Source organism: Vigna radiata, chromosome 8 (genome assembly GCF_000741045.1).
Source record: "Vigna radiata var. radiata cultivar VC1973A chromosome 8, Vradiata_ver6, whole genome shotgun sequence".
NCBI classification, from domain to species: Eukaryota; Viridiplantae; Streptophyta; class Magnoliopsida; order Fabales; family Fabaceae; genus Vigna; species Vigna radiata.
Genome location: NC_028358.1, coordinates 21,262,887 through 21,284,505, shown reverse-complemented (window position 1 = coordinate 21,284,505; position 21,619 = coordinate 21,262,887). Strand labels below are relative to the sequence as shown.

At 27.9% G+C, this 21,619-nt stretch overlaps 2 protein-coding genes across 2 annotated transcripts in view; both read right to left on the bottom strand.

Annotated features, from left to right (window-relative positions):
* Nucleotides 1-2,270: 2,270 nt before the first annotated feature.
* LOC106770363 (exocyst complex component EXO70H1-like) lies at nt 2,271-4,058 on the bottom strand. The gene has a single exon (XM_014656177.1). The coding sequence runs from the start codon at nt 4,056-4,058 to the stop codon at nt 2,271-2,273; it is 1,788 nt and encodes a 595-aa protein (XP_014511663.1).
* Nucleotides 4,059-20,117: 16,059 nt separating this feature from the next.
* LOC106770362 (PLASMODESMATA CALLOSE-BINDING PROTEIN 4-like) overlaps nt 20,118-21,619 on the bottom strand; it is a 2,007-nt gene continuing 505 nt past the window's right edge. The window contains exons 2-4 of the mRNA XM_022784786.1: nt 21,249-21,435; nt 20,774-20,813; nt 20,118-20,669 (exon numbers count right to left, since the gene is read on the bottom strand). Of these exons, the coding sequence (XP_022640507.1) occupies nt 20,378-20,669; nt 20,774-20,813; nt 21,249-21,435 (519 nt within the window). The 3' untranslated portion in view covers nt 20,118-20,377. The remainder of the gene's footprint in view (nt 20,670-20,773; nt 20,814-21,248; nt 21,436-21,619) is intronic.

Below are 21,619 nucleotides of genomic sequence, written 5' to 3'. Positions count from 1 at the left end.
GGATAATCGATTATGATAATCGATTATACTTTCATAAGTGATTAATTCTGGTAATTGGTTATGTAAAACCACTAAAATAATCGATTATCTAAAGTGATAATTGATTATCCCGGGGTATTTTTTGTAAATGAGATCGTTTCAAGAATAATCGATTATCACTTATGATAATCAATTATCCTAGTGTATTTTTACTTGAAAAGTATGTTTTTGAGAAGAATGGATGTGGACCAAGCTTGAGGAGTTGTAGAACGTGATTATAAACAGAGAATGAGATTAATAGTTATGTTTAGGGTCAGTTTTGACTTGTGTTTGAGATTGGAGCATGAGTGAGTATTAAGGTGTACTTGAGTGTGTGGTTGATCAAGATAAGAGTGGTGGATAGGTCTATTAGTTGTACCTAGTAAATCTTGGTTCTATCTACGAATAGGTGTTTCCTTTTGCCTTATATTCATAGGAAGGTTTGTTTGGGTATTGAACCTTCCTTGTGTAGGGATGATGGTGTTTTCCTTGTCCTTGTATGGCAGGATTACATGTTCCTTAGCTGGATTGCGGAACTATTTAAGCATATCTGTAGGGGAAGCTATAGATTGATCTTTAGGAGCGACTACAAGCATGTGAGGTAGGGTACATGAGTAAGACTGACTTTTTTCACTATGGTGTTCATGGTATGGTGATGCTCATGGTATTGTTCATGACTGGAATAGTCATGATGGTGGTGTATCTATGATGATGATCATGGTATTTAGATATTTACATTTGTTCTAACTTTATATGAGACTTTATTATATTTAATTTTTCAAAATTATTTATGATTACAGTTTTGTTTATATATCTTGATTCCAAACAAACATGTGTAAATAAGAATAAATCCATCAATAATTGTCTACTATTTTTAAGTGTCTGGTTTGAAAAGTACAAAACACACATTACAACATTACAATAAAAATAGAGTATGTATATATAAGATTATCTAGTTTTGTTATAATAAAAAAACTCTCTTTGAGAATCTTTACTAAATTTAGATTGTCTAAATTGGTTTTACACCTATGAGGATCTAAAAAAAAATACTATGTATATATAATTTTGATAAGTTTAATAATAATAATAATAATAATAATAATAATAATAATAACATTTTATTTAATATATCATTTTTAAATTAATAGTTGATGATAGAAATTCACACAACAAATTATTATATTTATACATCAATTTATTTTATTTTATTTTATTACATTTTGTCATCACCTAACTTTATTTATTGAATTTTAGTCTAATTAATATAGAAAGTTTTATAATATTTACCCTTAGTCATTGTCTCACTTTTTATACCTAATAAATTAGAAATAGTATAATAAGTAGTTATAATAAATATTTTTTATACTAGTAAATTAATGAAATCAGCGTTCACTTTTTTATCTGGAAAATGATATTTTAACACCATTTTTTGACACTATTTTGACACTGCACACGTGTCAAAATGTGATTAGACGATTTCAAATTAAAAAAGTTGAGGCAGGGGTATATTTGGAAGAGAAAAATCAAAGTTTATTTTTTTAATTTGAAATCGTTCAACCACATTTTGACACGTGTAGTGTCAAAATGATATCAAAAAATGATGTTAAAATATCATTTTCCTTTTTATCTTCTTGTCTTCCAGTTTGTTTAAGAGTCTTATCAATATTTTGATAGGAAAAATCATACACTTATATTAAAATTTAATTTTCCAACCTGTATATAAATTAATAAATCTTTTTAATAGAATCCCAAACTAAGGCTGATCTACATTTAGATGTGTAAAACAAATCTTATTACTACATGATTTAAGCCTTTATGAAACACTTGTTTGCATTAAAAAATATGAATCGTTATTAATATTCTTTTATCCATTATATTATATTATATATTACATGATGCTCGGTAGCTGTATAACGAAGATCAAAATTCAACATTAGTAGCACATAAGTGTTTGAAATATATTAAAATGTAATACTTAACTTATATAGTTAAACAAAAAAAAAAAGAATAATTCACAATATCCACATATTACACTCACAAACTTAGTGTAAATGTCTCATGTAACTAAGCTCGAGTGATTATAATGTAAGTTGAAATTCCCATACCCATCATTGGAACCTTTCTCTCTTTCTTCCGGAAAAAATCAGCGTCTGCCTTATGTAATTGTAAGTTGTAACCCTATTACGTGAACAATGATCGGATAAGAGGATCCAAATATAATCATTGCACCATTGTAAAAATGAGACACTTTTTCATTTGCATTTCTTACACAATTTTTTTCTTACAAAAAATGAACTGTTTTCTTCAGTAGTGGAGCTTGATCTTCCCGCGGAAAAAAGGTTCAGCATGTAGTTCTCAACATCTTCAGGGGTAAATATGACATACTCTCTCATTTCCCTCGCCGATCCCACTGAATTGCGGAGCGTTTCATACATCTCGCTGTAAATAGGGCTTATTTTTCTTGCGAGTGACGCCTTGGTCTCTTCACGAAATTCCTGCTCCGGAATGTTAAACGCGTTCTCTTTCCGGTAAGCTTTCTCGAATTCTAAATTGAAATTCCCGAACACAACCCTCGCTTCCGCTGGAGACATTTCCGCCGCTGAATTTTCCGGCAAAGACGAAATCACTTTGCCCCATGCTACTCTCTCGTAGTTTGCCATCAACTGCTTCACCTTTGCCTCGTGATTCAAAACCCAGTCGTCGCCCACAACGTAAATCAAGTTCGAGGTTCGGACCTTGGCTACCACGTGCCGGAGATTGTTCGCGAGAAACAGGTAAGATAACGAAACCTCCTTGCAATGCCTCGACTTGCCGTCGATCTTGCAAAGAAGGACTAGAATCAGCCTCGCCATCTGCACCGAGAATTTCGTCGCCGTTGTCGTGGAGTTGTCAGATTGGGGACTGTACAAGTAAGATTCCGGTAACGGCGACCTCGATGGCGGCGGCACGTCGAAGAAAATTTCAGATAGCACGTTGCTGTAATCAGCGAGTGTAGACAAGTGATTCATTACTTGCACAGTCAGGGGATGGACGCCGGCGAATTTTGAAATTGCTTTGGAAGAGTCTTTCTGAATTGTGGTCTCAATTTCAGAGAAACTCGTTCGTACGGACTCGGAGAGTCGGAGAAGCAGAGCGTAGGCTTGAGATTTAGACGCGGTTGTTGAATCGTACGAGAATATCGATTCAATCTCCGGCCACAGCGAAGCGATCGTGGCGTACATATCAATTATTCGGAAGATCTTCTCCGGCGGGGATTTTTTCGTTCTCACAACGAGATCGGGGAATCCGAACAGCAGAGCGGCTCCGCTTCTCGAAATTTCGGCAAAGCAAGCCTCCGCGATGGATTGTGACGCACCGAAGACTTGATCGCAGAGAATCCTTTCTCCAGAGAAGAGCGTCCTCACGGCGATCTTAACCGCCTCTAACCAACCCTTGATTTTCAACTCGAGCACTTCCCAGTCCATCTTATTCACCTTCGAAGCGCTCAATTCCTCCACGCTTAAGCGATACAAGCCTTCGTCGACGATCGACTTTCTCATAGTCGTGTAAACTGTGACGCATTCCTTGCCGTAACCATTGGAAACCATGCAGTCGGCAATGGATTTGAGAACCGCCACGGTTTCAGAGGAAACGCGTTCGACTTCGGAGATACAATCTCCTGTGTCACGAACGTCGTCTTCCGCCGTGCCTTCGTCGTAGCTATCGGAACAGAAAGAGGTTCTAGAGGTGGTGGAGGATCTGGCGGAAACAGATTCGGGGTCGAGTTGGGCCCGGCTCATGGATAATATCTGGTAGAACTCTTTCTGGAGCCTCTTCATGGCCATTTGCATAAGTTTTTGTGCGAGGACGAGTTTCCGTGAAGACGGGTTCTGTGCAAGCAAGGCGTGCATAGTTTTTTGAAGCTGGTTAACGCAGTGGATGTAATGCATGGCCTCAGCTTTGTCGTTGTAGAAGAGAGAGGTTACTCTTCCGTAGGCGGAGGTTTCAGGGTCCCATTTTAGTATCAGAGCTTCTGCTTCCTCTATGCTGGTGGAAACCATGTTTTCTTTGGTGCTGGTCGAAGGTGTTGTCGATAGAGATGAACTTGGTGTCGAAGTGTGACGGGAAAAGGTGAACGACTGCGTTTTTGGCTCCCAGCAAATTGTTCTCATTTTGGCTGCACACGAAGGTGTTTTCTCAGTGTAGTTATGCAACTTGTTCGAAAGGGTGTGTATGTTTTGTTGACGAGAGGGAGTTTGCAGTGTGAATATGTGTGCGCTTGCAAGGGAAGGTGAGGGATATATATAGAGTTGCGTGCCAAGAAAACGACGCCAATGGTGTTTGGGTGATGAATGTCAGATTTGACTTTTCCATTCGCTGATTTCCTTCAATAAGCGTTGGTTCGTCACGATGGACTTGGTTTCGTGTTTGGGTTTACACGTGTTTGTGGCCTAGAGTTTTTGACATGAGGAAATTTTGTTTTTATTTTTATAAGAGAAATTTTGTAGGCAAGTCTTCTAACACGTACACGATGACAAGATCTTGTGTGAAATAAAGTTTTGACAAACCATACTCAGTCTAAATGTACTTTCATTGACCAAATACCATGATTTGTGAGCCATAACATGAAATTTGAGTTTTCCACCCAAGTTATCCGTGTCTTGGAAGGGACTAGAAACCAAAAGGGAAAATGAAAAGTAAGTATTTGTTTAGATACAGACAATGGGAGAGTGAACTACACAAAATCTTAATCATATAATTATTTTGCATATATTTAAAAAATAATAAATAAAATAAATTTTTTAAAAATAATTTGATACAAAATAAATTTTAAAACATAATTTAGAATTAAAATAAAACATTATATTTCAAAATAATAATATATTTTTATTTTTCTTTTTATTGTTAATATTTTTATAATATAAATTATTTCATTTTATTTTATTTATTATTATAATATTTTTATTTTTATTATTTACTACATTAGAATAATATTATAAACTGTTTATGAAGGTAATATTCAATTGTCTTTTTAAAGTAATCCATTATATAAATAAACAGTAATAAAATATTTATGATATAATATATTCTACTAGGCAGAAATAAAAGTTCTGTCTCTTTTTTATACATTTTACGAATTTATTTTTCTTACTATTTTTATCTTTTATTTTCTTCTTTGTTCCGTGATTAGAAACAAACTGACTATATTAATATGCTTTTAAGTATTTATCAATATTTATTATTTTTATATAATCATATATTTTATTAACTTTCTCGTTAAATTAATAATTTACTGGCTAATAAATTCAGATATTTTGAATGCTTTAATTTACTTTAAAATTAGTGAATGATGAATATTTTGTTAACCAGGATTAACAGCAGAAACACCAGAAGCCGGATCTGGTGTGAAAGATTTTTTTTTTTTTTAATGCATACCTTTTACAGTTCTAAAGTACGCTCATTGACCTGATAATATCCTTGAGCCCAAAGAAAATGGAAATGGTGACTCCCCTACTAGAAATTGAGTTTTCCCTCTAAGTTAACTCTAATATTCAATTTAATTTTATATTTTTTCTTGAGTACTTATTTTCCAAAACTAAAATATTTAAGGAAACTTGCTTTGTTTTTATCTGATATACTTACACATTTTTAATTGAGCTTTTTTATTGTGTACTCTTAAGCACTCCATTTGGAAGTATTGAATACACTCCTTCAAAACAAGACTTTGATTTACTTTTAAAAAAATTATTATTATTAATATTATTAAATATTTTAATATAATAAATATGTTTGAAAGAGATGGAGATAGCCTCATTAATAAATAATAAGACAAACAGAATAAGCAAGATCCCGTTTGAGATAAAAAGTTTTATAATGCACACATATCACAATTCAAATGTGCTTTCATTGACCAAATATCATTATTAAGCCCCCAAGAAAATCGTAAAATCTCGTGTCACTTTCAAGTTTCAATTAAAGTTTAAGTCTCCGAATTTTTAAATTACATATTTTTAAATTATAATTGAGACCTTCAATTTCTAAAACTTTACTAATTATTTTATAGTGACCTTAAAAAGTTAAAAAAATAAATAAAATAGTAATTCTTCACTATTTTAGACTTTTTTAACATGTTTTTATAATTTTTAAACCTAATTTTGCAGATAGAATGAATCAATTAATTAGTCGTATGACGATGGCGATTCAATGAACTTTTGTTTCCATCGTTGATTTTACTTTTTTTTTTCAACAAATTCATTCATTATTTTTCGTCGTTGATTTACCAACGAATCATGTTATTACACCATACAAAACATTCATATTCATGTTAAAAAAGTATATAACAACTTATATTAAAAAAAAAAAATATCAACGTTAAATGAAATATACTGTAGAAGGGTATTAAATTTGTTATTTGTTTGATTATTTGAGTATTTGAAATTTTACGAATAGGGTTTGTTAGCAGATAATTTATTTTGGTTAGAAAGAAACTAAAAGCAACAGTACATTATGGTAAGAATAGGTACGTCAATCTGCAAAAGCTAAAGTCAAATACATTGAATTTTTAAAAATGTTGAAAATGTGTTTATAATTTTTATAAAACGCCGCAAGTTCTATGGTGCCATGCATAATCGCTTATATAAATCGAATACGATATCAATTTATAGCTATTATAAATATATTTATTATTCTTTCATTTTCATTTTAATTTTATCTCTTCACATATCATCTTTATATTTTTTTTTCCATTTATTCTTCCTCTGATCTAAATTACTCTTTTTTTTATAAACATTAAAAAATAAATTTTAAACCTATCTCAATTTTACACAATCAATTTGTAATATAAAATTTACACTTATTTACATATTCTAAACTTTTCTTACTCAACATGTATTATCTTTAAATATAATGAAATATGACTTGTTAATATCAAACACCTAATTATATTATGTTATTTTTATTCATTTTATTTTTCTAATAAATATTATCACTGATCTTTCTCTCTTTCTCACAAAATATATATATAAAATTTATTCTACGTATAGTTCCTGACTTAAACGTGAAGAGACACAAATAAACGTAAGTGCATGCATATTACAAAGAAAATGTTGACAATGTTTCATACATTCGTAACACTTGACTGACCTGAATAATCTATCTCGTAATTTTCTTAGTTTCTTCTTTCTCATATTTCTTATTTTCTCTTTATCTCTTTCTTTAAGCATGTTCATACATATAGTTGAATGAATGTGTTTAAATTAACTTGTAACTTATATATTATAAATTAGTTTTACTTTTAATTGATGTGAAATATTTAATATTTTTTTTTCACATTAACATGTATTTAGTATATATTTACTGGAAACTTAATAATAAATGACATGATAAAATCATTAAATTTAGTTAAAATAATTTTTAAATATCATTTTAAAAAATAAATTTAAAAATATCTTTTTCTTATTAAACTAATTTGTAAAGTAATGTTTTCATTTATACATGGTAAATTAATATAATTTGTTGATTTGGATTTCTCAGAGACATTTTTCCATGTTGCAGTGGGAAATTGATACTATTCAGCCATGTGAACTGATTGTGATTTAAAAAATAGTCCTCTGATTGGTTATATTAGAAGAGTTCTGTACTGTTATGTTTTGTCGTCACATCCAGCAGAGAAAGTCTTCTCGCCGCCATTAATTCTTAAATTTAATATCCCTTATAACATGCAAATTTCTGTCACGTTTACATTCTTAACTTATATGACAATCTAATAATGCATTATTATTGCTACTACAATATCAAAAATCACATTCGAAATTTTCCATAATTACTTTAAATATTTACATCATTCCTACTCGATCTTAAATAATAAGAATTATTTTGGTAAATCAAAATTCTACCTTTTATTACACAACCCCACAGTCATGAGCAATAAAAGGGTGAGATCAAAATCATACATATCACCATTTATTACCCTAAGTTTTTGAGTGATAAGACTTCTTCAAACAATGCTTATACATGATAGGGTTAACATCATATATTACACTTCCCAACCCCTTAGTCATGGAAATAATAAGACTTTTTCAAACAAGGTCGAAATCATACATATCAAAAAAAAAAANATATATATATATATATATATATATATATATATATATATATATATATATATATATATATAAAGTTATTGATGATCAACTCATAATGTTTATGTAATTTGTTTTTGCAGTTGAGGTCAGAATCCCTAAATTGCTTCTTGGTCCTTTTTCCGTGATGTCAAAATTCCTACTAGCACTTTACCTCGTGTTTGGGGAATTGTTAGTCCTTGGGATCAAAATATTCGGAAAATTTGTTTTATCCTCATTTCAGAGCAAAATCCCTAACATAACATCATTTACCAAAATATTTTACTTATCATTTTATTCATTGTTTTTTAAAGTTAGATAACAATGTAAAATCATTTTTAGTTTTACTAGCTTAATGAGATGTTATTTTTTCTTTTAGGAAATAATATTGTCAACTTCAATTAATCCTAACAAACTAACTAATAAGAAATTCTTTATTGATTTTTCAACCCTGTTGAGTAATAAATACCTATATTTAAACAAATTAAAAACTAGAGGAAGGGATGAACATAAATAGAAAAAGTGGATCAAAATTTGATAACTAAATAACAAAAAAAATTTCCATGACTTTTTATTGGAATATTAATTATTTATAATAAAAATAAAAGTATGGTTAATGTGTGAAAAATAGGAAAGACACAAGAAGATGAGATTGAATTATATTTTAATATTTTTTAAAAAAAAAAATCATAAATATCGAATGGTGAAGATGTGGTTTGGTAGAACAAGCTTTGTGAAAGTCTTTTTCACGTTTTATTTGTTTCCAGCAACGAAAACATGAATATCCCAGAAAAGAATGGAAAGCTCGAAAATAAAAATATTATCACACTACCTTTTAAATGGCTGTTTTTTTAATTGGAAGAGTGTCAAAATGTCATCTTTTTCACAGACACTTTCTCTTTTGCACGCAACAATCTGTCTTTAAAATGATATTCACGGTAATGTTCTTCCATAAGGTCTCGTACATATCGACCATAAAAAAAAAAAAAAAAAATTTCTACGTATATAATATCAATTATAATAATTAATTTTAAATTGTAATAATTAATTAAATTTTTTTATATTTATTTTCGTTTTATTTACTTTAATTATTAGTGTTAATATTATAATAATTAATATTAAATTATTGAAGTTTATTTTTTAATTCTTTTCGATTATATTATCAATTTGTATATTTATACTACTGTCAATGATATAATCAATTCATTTAAATACTTTTTTATATATAATTCCTTGAGAATCTCATATAATATTATAGATTTTGATAACGTTAATAATTTTTTTTAACAATTTTTTGATAATAAATTATATGTCATCGTTTTATTGGTTTGTTTATTTAAAATAGACCAATTACAAACTATCATGTATAGGTTATAAAAAGTTGTTAAAAGAACATTTTTCCTAATATTATTTCTCTATCATATAAATATAATATATTTTATTATTGAAACAAGTTAAATAGTTTTTTCTCAAAGACAGTTGTCAAAGTAGAATTTCTCAATATGATGATATCTTTGCAATGTTTCTATCATATATTTTAATTTGTTGTTATTTATGCGCGTGGAAATTTTGTAAACTGGAATGTTTATGCAAGAAAGTCAAACGGCATTAGGAATTAAATAGTAAGAAATAAACTCTTAAAAATAAAAATACACAATTAAAATTGTCATCATTCGACGTATTTAGACCTAAAAATATTAAAAAAAATTAACAAAATATTTTACAATTTTTATAAGACAAATTCTAAAAACTCTTAATATACATAACTACTCATGTTATCCATTCGTGAACCAATTGAGTTATGATGAAAAGACTCAAATTATTCATGATAAAATTTTGCAAATATTACTTAGAACAATATATCCTTCATAAAAAAAACATAATATATTAAAATATCATACATCTAGAGAAATAGTTGTAGTAAAAATACTCAAATTAACTAATCGTTTTAAATATCAATTCAATAAAAACAACAAAAAGTTTACACATTTTCTTAATCTGAGTTAGAATAAGATTCGCCCATGGGAAATATTCCTTTAAATACTAGCCAGAGTTTTTAGTTGTTACTGTAGTTATAGTGATCGTTACCATGAGAATGTTTTGCATTAACTAGATTTTGAGTTTTAGTTTAAAATAGAGAATTATGTTCTTTGAGCATAACTACCTCCTATACTTGTTGTGGAAAAACAAAATAAATTAAGAAGAATTTTTCATTATTGATAAAAAAAAAAATTGACTTATCATGAGAAAAAGAATACTTATGCGCTATTAATTATCTATTACTCATCATTTATGGATTAATTTGACTTTGAATAATGCTAGTTGAGTATGCATTTAACGTCTTATTATGTAACTTTCTTATTCTTAAAAAAGACAAAAAAAAGACTTTTAATTTTCAGATAATTATCATTTGATAAAGTTTGACAGAAACCAGAGTTTTAAATTTGTCTCCACGGTAAAAAGAACGAAGCATTAAGTTAAAAAGATATATTACGTGGCTCATTTTTTAACTAATTTCCTTATCGATATTTTATATATTCATTTATTTCCATAACTATGTCAAAACAATATGTACAAGTCATTTGCCAAGAGGAATACTTATTGTATATAAACAAAAAGGTTAAAAAATAAGATAAATTAATTTCATAGAAATATGATGGATTTTTTTTTCTTTAAATTTAGTCCTATATTTAATGTTATAAAATTTATTTATTTTTTACAGAAAAGTCAAAAAAATTATTTCTGTCAAATTTAAAATGCCGACTTGTTATATTCATCGTCTGTCTCCCCTCTTATTTTTTATGAATATGTCAATATTTTGATTGACAAAGCATCGTTCATTAGTTATGCGTATTATTGTTATCATTAATTTAGTAGGAGGAACTATATTAATTATTTCAGAAAAATGACGCCAAATTAGAACTGTTTAAAATAATAGGGTGGAATTAAAAAAACTATTAAATAAAAAATAGTTGACATAAAAAAGATAAAATTATGTTGATAAGAGTATAATTGAAAACGTGTAAGGTTTGAAGAGTATAGAAAAGTGTTAGCAGATTCATTTAATGCAGACGCCAAATATAACAGTTTGCAAGTGATGGAAGAATATAAAGGTCAATTCAATTGCACATCTTATTTGTAACATCGTTGACGATGATAGGTCGTTAATTTCACCTTCCATGCATGCACTTATCCACGCTATTAATCTTTTTTCTCTATCATCCCGCATTCATAAAATGCGATCAATTAATTAATCTCTTGTTTTAAAATTAATGAAACTTCTTGGTCTCATAATTTTAAGGCTTTGACTTTCAACTAAAATCGTCAATCCTCCTTCATGGAAATAGTTTCATGTAGAATAAACTTGTTTGAACAACAAGCGAATAAAAAGAAGTAAAAGAACATTAGGAGCAATGGTTCTTACTTTGACTCCGCCAATAATAAATGTTTAAGCATTTTTTTTTTTTTTACTTTTGTTAAATAATGTAGCAAATTTCGTTTTCAAATTGCTTACTTTTATGACTAAAAATTTTCATTTACTAACAAAAGAAAGTTTTACTAGTTTGAAATATTTGTATTGATGTATATTATGAGAATCTAGAAAATGGTATTTTAGAATTGATATTTTTTTTAAATAGTGATACTTTATTATTTTAATATTAAAACGTTTAGATATAAAATAAAATTTTTATAAACGAGTTTTGGTACTTCAAAACATATTATTTTTTTAAAAATTATTTTTCTAGAAATTTTTTGTCTTCTCTCTAAGGTTACTCACCCTCCATTTATTTGTTTAAAGATTTGAGATCATTGGAGTGATCATCACGAATAATTATTCAAGTTCAATCGATCAATTTCTAAATTTGAGTACATTAGCTTTTTGCTCTTTTCTTTCTATAATTTGTTTTTCTCCTTCCATGTAGGCTTTCTTGGCTTGAATGCGTCTTTAAAGTCATTTATATGAGTCTCTCATTCTTAGTGATCCTAATGGTATAATCTGACTATTTTTGTGATGTTTCTACATGTAAATAGAGCATTTAGGGATCGAAGATTTTGACTCTTAAAACCATTTAAGTTGTTTTGTCAAGTAAGCTAGCCTTGGTCTATGATTTTGTGAACTTTGTTTAATTAGGTTACTGTAGTTGATGTTAGGATAATTTTGGACAATATGATTTTCTGTTGAATCTGGTTTGGTAAGTAAAAATTGATTATGACTATGTATGATTTGGGTACAAATTGTATGAGTGTATTTTTATTATCAATTATGGTTTGATTGAGTAATTGAATGAGAGATTTTTACATTGAACAATTGGCTTAATTGGTGCCATTGAGAAAATATTTTTACATTTGTATGAATTCAAGAAAGAAGTGGCAAGTACCAAGTAAAATTTCCAAGTCTGGAAGCATTTTTGCTCTAAGGCGTTCGGCGTAGGATGGCACTACCGGGCGCTGCTTTGACGTTAAGCCTCTGACTTAGTTCTCGTTGGACGGGCTTGTGTTCCATTGGTGAAACCAAAGTTATTGAACTCACTGAGTTTGTGTCGTTGGACACCATGTTTTGCCGTTGAGCTCCAATATCTAAAATCCATCCAAAGGTGTTCCAAGGGTCTTCTTGTTGGGTGCCAATGTGGCCGTTGGGCGCTAAGCCCTTGGATAGCCAACGTTGGGTGCACCTTTGATGTTGATAAGTGTCATTTTTGTTTTGCATGATTTGTGAACTTTTTCTAATGTTTGTATCATATTGATAATTATCTTAATGATGTATTTGATTTATAAACTGAAACAATGGTATGATTGGATGAGATGTAGGACATTTTTAGGGAAGAAATCTCATTGAATGTGTGATTTATTAAGGTGTGCCTTGAAGTGAGGATTGTTTCATCATGTGAAGCTATCCTGAATTCCATCTATCATTCATACTCATACAAAGAAGGATAGTTATATGGGGAGAATGGTAGGAGATCATGTCATAAGGATAATCCTAGGATTCTTATGACTGTGACGATGGCTAACCTTGTGTGTGGCAACTCGGTAGAGCGGTATCTCACCACCACAAGTGCACGACTTCACGAGTCTGTCTTAAGTTCACTTATTTGGATAATGTGAGTATAGAAAAGTGTAATTGTATAACACTTATGTGTTAATTTTAATTATAACTAATATGGTAAATAAATGATTTATTATATTATATACATATGTTGTCTCTTTTTCAATTAGTTTATCCTCTTATGTTCTATTATTTGTTATGTTTTTTTTACAATAATCACCTTATTAGTTTAAATATATAAAAATGTATATGTTTTCAATTACTATTAATATACAATATACTTTGAATTGTCTATTTTTTGAATATTTATAATGAAATATTTTATTTTACTAGTATTATGTTATTAAAATGGGATAATACATATTTTTTCTTAATATAAATTAAATTATTATATATATATATATATATATTTATTTATTTATTTACTGTGTTATATCAAAATTTGATGTATTTAACGTGTTACACTAAAATTTGATTATTAATGTTAATTATGTTTACTTGAGATATTTTTTAGGTTAAGCTTTTTTATGAGATTGAGATATTAGAATTCCGATTGAATTGTAAATATGGTTGAGTATAACAATGAGGAATTAATGAATTTGCCTCATGGTTAATTACATCATTAATTTTCTTGGCAATTTGGAATTTCTAATAAATATATTGGATAAAAGATAATCTTATCCAAGATAACATATTTTCAAACAAAAATAAAAAAAAGCCTAAGATTTTTTTTTTAATGATTTAGGTGAATGCGAGAGAAATATTATATATGGAAACACTAATGCACTACATAGTTTTAGTTATTTAAAATTAAATATTAAACGATTATGAAAATATGTTTATATATGGAAACACTTAATGCACTGCATGATTTTAATACAATAGATTTTCTAATGTTTAATTTCATTTTATAATACAATATTTAAATAAAATATTAAACAAATTCTAATATAATATTTAATCAATATATTTATAATTCCTAATATATTATGGTAAAGCAACAATTAATAATTTCCCCACCTTCATTATATCTATTAATTTTAATTAATGCGTACTCAACTTGTAAAAGTAGATGCTTCCCCATCTATACGGACAACTTGTAAAATTTGATATTCAACAAAGGTTGTACAGTTGAACTAATTATCATTTATTAAATAACGAATAGTGAAAAAGACCACAATTAAGTAATTCAAGTAGGCAACTAAAAACGATAACTTAATTTATTGTGTTTAAATTAAAGCATTAAAAATAATCAATGTGTTATGAACAATGAAACAGTATATTATTACATATTTTTAATTTCCTAACAATATCTTTATATTACTTATTAGTTATAATTCTAAATTAAACATATGGAGAGAACAATATACACCAGATGACGTTCAATGAGTTAAGATGCAAGTTTGAATGGAGTCTTTTATCTTGAATAATATATAAAAAGACTTACAAGTACTACCTTTAAAATTTGGACGACTAATAGTAATATCATAATTTTTTTTATATAAATTTATATATGATTTATTAATGTTGAATCATTTCTCTTTTTACTTAAATAATAGGATGGCAATTTCCTGCATTAAATTTTAAACAAAAGTTTTTAAATTGGAATTCAGATTACAATTTTTTTAAAAGAAAAAAAGAAGTCATACCTTTTTTATATTTTTCGCATTATCCTGAAATAGAGGGAATTTAATTTTTGTTTTGTAAAATTAAATGCTTTTTTATGACATAAAAATAGAAAATATATTTTTATGCTTTCCTACAAAAAAAAGTATTTTTAGGTTAAGAAACAACAATAAATTTTTTTCACTAATTTAATATTAATTTTATAATTTATTATTTCACTGTTTTTGTTTAGACACTTGAACTAGTGAAATAAAATATGGTTTTTATTCTCCTTATCTTTTAACTATTCTCCAAACACATTTTTTTATCAGGATTATGAACTTATAAGGACTAGGGATAGAAAAAAAAATCCGCAGGTACGGATATTTATGGATAAAATCTGTGACGGATAATTATTATTAGTGGATATTTACATGTGTGTAATGAGTAGCGCGTATTTTAATACCCATTTCTAAACGGTTCGGGTACGAGTAGTATATTATCCGAATCGCGGATATCTATTCCCAGCAAAAAATAATATAAAAAATTAATTTTTATATATTTTTAATTAAATTTAATTAAAAATAAAAAAAAAAATATTTTATTAGGTTAAATTTAATTGAAATTAAATTTTAATTTATATTTAATTTAATTTATATTATATTATATATATATATTTTGTAATTTTATTTAAATTTTATTTTAAAAATGTATAAAATATTTTTTTAACTTTTTGCAGATATCTGCGGGTACTCACCGGTTTTAAAATACCTGTGAATATTTTCTAAACGAGTACTCGCGTGGGTAACAGCTCAGCTAACTGCAGGTCGGGTTGCGGGTAAGCACTATCCGTGCCTGACCCGACCCGTTGTCATCCCTAATAAGGACGGTGAAGGCGTGACTCAACAATACATAGAAATTACAATATATACTTAACCCAATTGATGAGCAGGAAAAATACTTTAGTTAAAAAGAATAGTATAATATAAACTTAAATGACTTTTTTTTCGACCATTTTATTTCATTAAGGTTTATTATTATTTTTGGTTTTTGTTTTGTGAGATTATTTTGTTAGTGTTTAATGCCATTTTAATTTTTTAAAAACTTTTTAATAACTTTTATAGACTTTTTTTTTTCATAAAAAAATTGTTCACGTGTCAAGTCAATATTAGTATCACATGTCAAGTTAGTATCAATGCAACATGTCAATGTTAATGCTATATGTATTATCTTATATTCAATTCAGTCCCAATTTCAATTAATTTTATTCAATTTAATCCTAATTTTTATTAATTTTTTTAAACAATTTTGTCCTTCTTTAAATTAAGATTAAATTTAACTTTTACTAAAATTCATATTTTTATTAAACATTTTTTTTTCATTATTTTTAAACTAACTCTAACCATATTATTGGAATATAATTATTAGATCTGATTTTTTTCTACATGTAAAACATAGAGTTAGAGGTGGTTTTAAAATAATGAATAATTCTTTTAATTTTAAAAATAATAAAGAAATTTCATTTTAATTTTAAAAATAAATTCGAAGTTTCCTTCTAATTTTAGAATTAAATTAGAATTTTCCTTCCAATTTTAAAGTAATGAAGAATTTCTTATAATTTTAAAAATAATAAAGAAATTTCCTTATAATTTTAAAAATAAAGAAGAATTTTCCTTCCAATTTTAAAAATAATGAAGTCTTTTTCTTCTAATTTTAAAAATAATGAATAATTATCCTTCTAATTTTAAAAATAATGAAAAGAAATTTATTTTAATTTTAAAAATAATTAGGAAATTTTCATCTAATCTTAAAAGTAATAAAAAAAATCCTTTTAAAATTTAAAATTTTGACTAAATTGAATAAAATTAACAAAATTTGAAACTAAATTAAACAAAAATAATGAAAACTGAGACTGAATTGAATATAAGACACTAACACGTGACACTAACATTAACTTGACATAAGACGCTGACACTTGATACAATATTAACTTGATATGTGAACAATTTTTTTTGAAATTAAGAAAAAATCTAAAAAATAGTTAATAAATAATTTTAAAAAAATTATAACTATACGCGGTTCATTTGACACGTGATATACACTATTCATTTGACACGTGATATACACAGTTCATTTGTAATTAATAATTTAGACAAATTTATGAAATATGACAAAATTGAACATAAATTACAAAAATTAGTATTACATTGAACATTAAAAAAGAAATCTCATATTAAACAAAGTCAACCAAAATAAAAAATAAAAGTATTAAGCCTTGCATTAATATATTTCTTTATAAACTTATGTTGAATAAATTTTCTCGTAGATTTATGATAAAATATTTATAGTGCTTATTTGTTTAATAAAAATAAATAGGTAAAATACCTTTTTTGGTCCCAGTTTTGGTTACGAATATTCGAAATGGTCCCCATTTTATTTTTCTGTTCAATATAGTCCTAAAAAACGTAATTATGTTCAATTTAGTCATTTTCCTGTTCAATATAATCCTAAAGAACGAAATTTGTGTTCAATTTAGTCCTTTTTACAAACTCCGTGAACCACAAACAAGGACTAAATTGAACACAAATTACGTTCTTTAGGACTACATTGAACATAAAAAGGACTAAATTGAACATAATTACGTTCTTTAGGACTATATTGAACAGAAAAATAAAATGGGGATCAGTTTGAATATTCGTAACCAAAACTGGGACAAAAAAAGGTATTTAACCAAATAAATATCTAAAGTCTTTATGGTAACATTTTCCTTGTGAGACCATACTATAAAATTTAAATTAAATTGTAAAAATTAAGTTAATATTTTAAAATATATAATTAAATTAACATGATAAAAGGTTAATAGAATTATACGAATTTACCTAAATTTAACAAATTTCATTTCAATTCAAATAATTTGAAAATATAAAATCACCTTTTTTAAGTTGAATATTTTTTTCCAGGGATGAAGATAACAAATGTTATCATGCCTATTTTATATACAGAAATTTTACGTATATTATTTTAGAGATGAAATATAATATTAGAATATCGAATGAAAATTTGATCCATTTTTTCAAGATTTATTGAAACTATATTATTCATTGGGATGAAACTATATTTTTCAAGAGATGAAACACATTATTTTAATAAAATTATTTCGTTCTTTTTATATAATATAATTTTAAATTTTAAATATTTATTGGGATACCTTTTACTATTTCGTGTAAGGTTAATAATGACCGATGTGATTCTATTCGTGTTACTTTTTTTAATTATAAAATATAAATTATTATTATTAAAATTATAAAAAAATTGTAAATGATTCTTAGTTTTTTTATAAATATTTTTTTTATAAATAGTTAATTTTTTAAATTAAAGAAAAAGTCTCAAAAATTGGTAAAATAATTATTTATATTTAAAAATACTTAAAAGTTATATTTTAAAATAAAATGTGAAGACTAAAAGAGAGAATATCTATATAATGTATACATTTTTATTTTCTATCTTTTTGATTTCTTTTCTATTTTATTTTTAATAAAAAAATACAAATTGGTAAAAGGTTATGAATAATTTAGACATGATTTAATTATGACACAATTACTTCTAAGAAATCATCGATAAAATTTAGAAATATTGTAAAATTATCAAAACTATTTAAACTTACATAAAAAACTTATTTTATTTTCCTCTTATAAGTATTTAGGAAGAAGTATGTGCAAAATATCAAAATAAAACAAAAATGTAAAGATCTAAAAATAACATTTTAGAGGTGATAATTATTTATAAATATTGAGATTCGATTATTTTAATATTAAAAGATTTTAATATAAATAATTTTGTTATGAAAAAGTTTCATTATTTTAAAACATAATCTTTTCTAAAATTACTATTCTAGAATTCTTTGACTTTTCTCCTTATCTGATTGAAGAATCGAGATCACAAAATTGATCATTGTGGCAAACACTTTGCACTACAAGTCTAGAACAATTTAATTCCAAGTCGTTGAGTGAGACGTCTTGCCAAAAGAATGACATTGAACGTTAGGACTGCCGTTGAGCGCCACCTTTTGCGAAAGGTTTGGCGTTGAGTATAATCATTGTTGTTGAGCATTCTCTTTTGTAAAAGATCTTGCCCTAAGCACTACTTATGAGCACTAGTGTATATGCCATGATTTTCTGATGCTTTGATTTGTTTAAAATGAATTACTATGGATATGATGTATGTGTAATATGTATTAAGGATTGAGAACATGGTTTTGGATATGTGTGATGATAGTGTTGTGATAATTTCAAGGAGAAATTTTTTGTGATGATGCGATTGTGTATGCATTGACATTGGGGATTTAGAAAGGAAGTGTTATGATATACTACCAATCATTCAACTCATATAAAGAGGAATGAGATGGGGGAGAGAATGGTAGGAAGTCCTCGCCCCCGAACTATTTTGGTCCTAGGTGCGAAGGGGATTAACCTTACGAGTAATAAGGCGATAACCCGTTAGTGTTTTCTTGTGTCTTTATGTGTGTGTGTGTATTTTTTTTTTGTGATGATCACCTTATTGGTGTGAACAGATGAGGGATAAATGTCAAAGTATCTCTAGAAGAAGACTGCGATAATCACCTTGTAATTTTCATAGAAGTTTGACATATATTTTATTATTATGATTATTTAGTTTTAATAACTTTATTAATACTATATATTTCTATGTTGAGACAATTTGTTTTTGTGTTATCAATTTTATAAAATCTTATTTTATCAATTATATGCTGATAAAATTGAGATGTTATAAAAATATGACAAATTTACTACTTTACAAGATGAATTTATTAAAGATTAACAATTTAATCAAAACATGAACTCAACCAAAATGGCTAAACCCTTCCTATCATTCTTGGAGATCAAATTCTTTATTTTATTTTTCTCCTTATAAAACAGAAAGTTAGAATTTGTTATACTCTTTCTAAAAAATAATTAGGTTAACTACAAAAAAGAAGGAATTTACCGATGGACAAAAACCTTCGGTACGCACCAAAAGCCGTCGGTAAACCCCCATTACCGACGGCCTGTCGACGGCTCCAAAGCCGTCGGTAATTTGCTTGTCGGAAACTTTACCGACGGCCTTTTGCTTGTCGGTAAAAGCCCTCGGTAATACCGAAGGCCACAGGCCGTGGGTAATACCGAAGGCCATGAGGCCCTCGGTAACGCTGTTCGAAAGTGTGTTAGCGAGGGGCTGGAGGCCGTCTGTAATTTTGACAGTCTTTTTTGAAACCAATTTGCTTCTCTATTAATTTTGAAACCATTCATCTTAATTAGTGTTGTGAGTATAACTGATATCAGTTTAAGCAGAAGTTCTGAATGGAAGTAGATAATCTAATAATTTATTCTTCTCTGCTAATATTGTAAAATATCTGTCTACAAGCCTATCAGTTTCTCATACTTTATGATCTATCAGAGATACATTTATGTGATGNAGTACTAGTTTTAATGGAGAGAACTCATATGACAAATAGGCCATGTTGACTCTGCCACCTTGCAGTCTTGCAANAGCTGCTGAAGACCGAGTAATTTCTGGTGTTTTAGAGGAAGAATGAATGCCCTTTGTTCATCATCTAGGTGTAGTTTTGTACATGAAGTGAAGCCCACAAGCCAAATAAGGTAAATAACAGCAATTCAGAGTGTGAAACAGATGTGGCTATATTGGGGCTTCCTGTTGGTCCCGAACCATAGACTGATGCTCCACCAGGAATTGTTGTCATACCTGGTGCAGTTGGTGTCATAATACCTGGTGTAGTTGGAGTCATGGTACTTGGGGTAGTTGGAGTCATGGTACTTGGGGTAGTTGGTGTCATAGTGCTTGGTGGAGTTGGGGGGCTTACATAAGTTGGTGTTGGTGGACTCATGCTGCATGAACAATACATATATTAGGAATTCAGACATATAAAGTTACATATGATGTTTTTATTCATAGTAGGGTGAATAATATATAGTTTAAGAAATTCTCTCACATGGGTGTTTTGGATGATGTATAGCGGCAGTTCCCATTACCTGAAATGATGTGGAGAAGAGCATGTTGTTGTTAATAGATATGGCATGGTGGGATTTTCTAACACTACAATTCCAATAAAAAAAAACTTAGATAAGTGAGTGTAGTTCATGATCTACGGATTCATGAATTATGACATAAGTAATTTTGGTGAGAAATTCAGTATGTGAATTATAGAGTTGAGATTTCAGAATATTTATTAGTTACTGACAAAGGGATTCGGGGAAAGCTCTATGTTTAGTAATCTTCTTTCTCTGAATCTATCCATACTTTTCCTTTTTTGTCTGTTGATATTACTATTTTCTGGTGTTCATATGTTGTAGCTTTGAAAACATTGAATGCAAAGTTTCTCATGCCTATTTTGAAGACATCAAAATGCTAATCTTATTTTTTTTTTTATCATGTGTGAAGCTTTAATGCTTGATGAAAAGTCTTACTGGGATCCTTGTTTGTAAGTACAACAGTTCCTCCGAATGCACAGCTGGTAGAAGCTGGATTCTTCTGGTAGTAGTCATTAAATGCATAAGAAGCATGGTCTTTCAGAGTATTTGGATTGTAGCAACCTGTTCCAGGTTGAATTGCTGAACAGTCTGCACCATAGCCACAAGCATAGTCAAGAGCCACCTTCAGAGTGCAAGTTTATATAGTAAGAATAAATCATAGGTTTAAAATGGAACAGTAGTGGCTGCAAGTTTTGTATTAATACATCATACATGCAACTAGGGAAGGAAGTGTTGATAACAGAGGAAGAAGTAGTGAAAACCATATTGATTTTAATAAACCAAGCCTTGTTTTGTATGACCGACAA

Coding starts and splice junctions, on each gene's coding strand:
- LOC106770363 (XM_014656177.1), bottom strand. CDS start 4,058: ATGGTTTCCACCAGCATAGAGGAAGCAGAAGCTCTGATACTAAAATGG.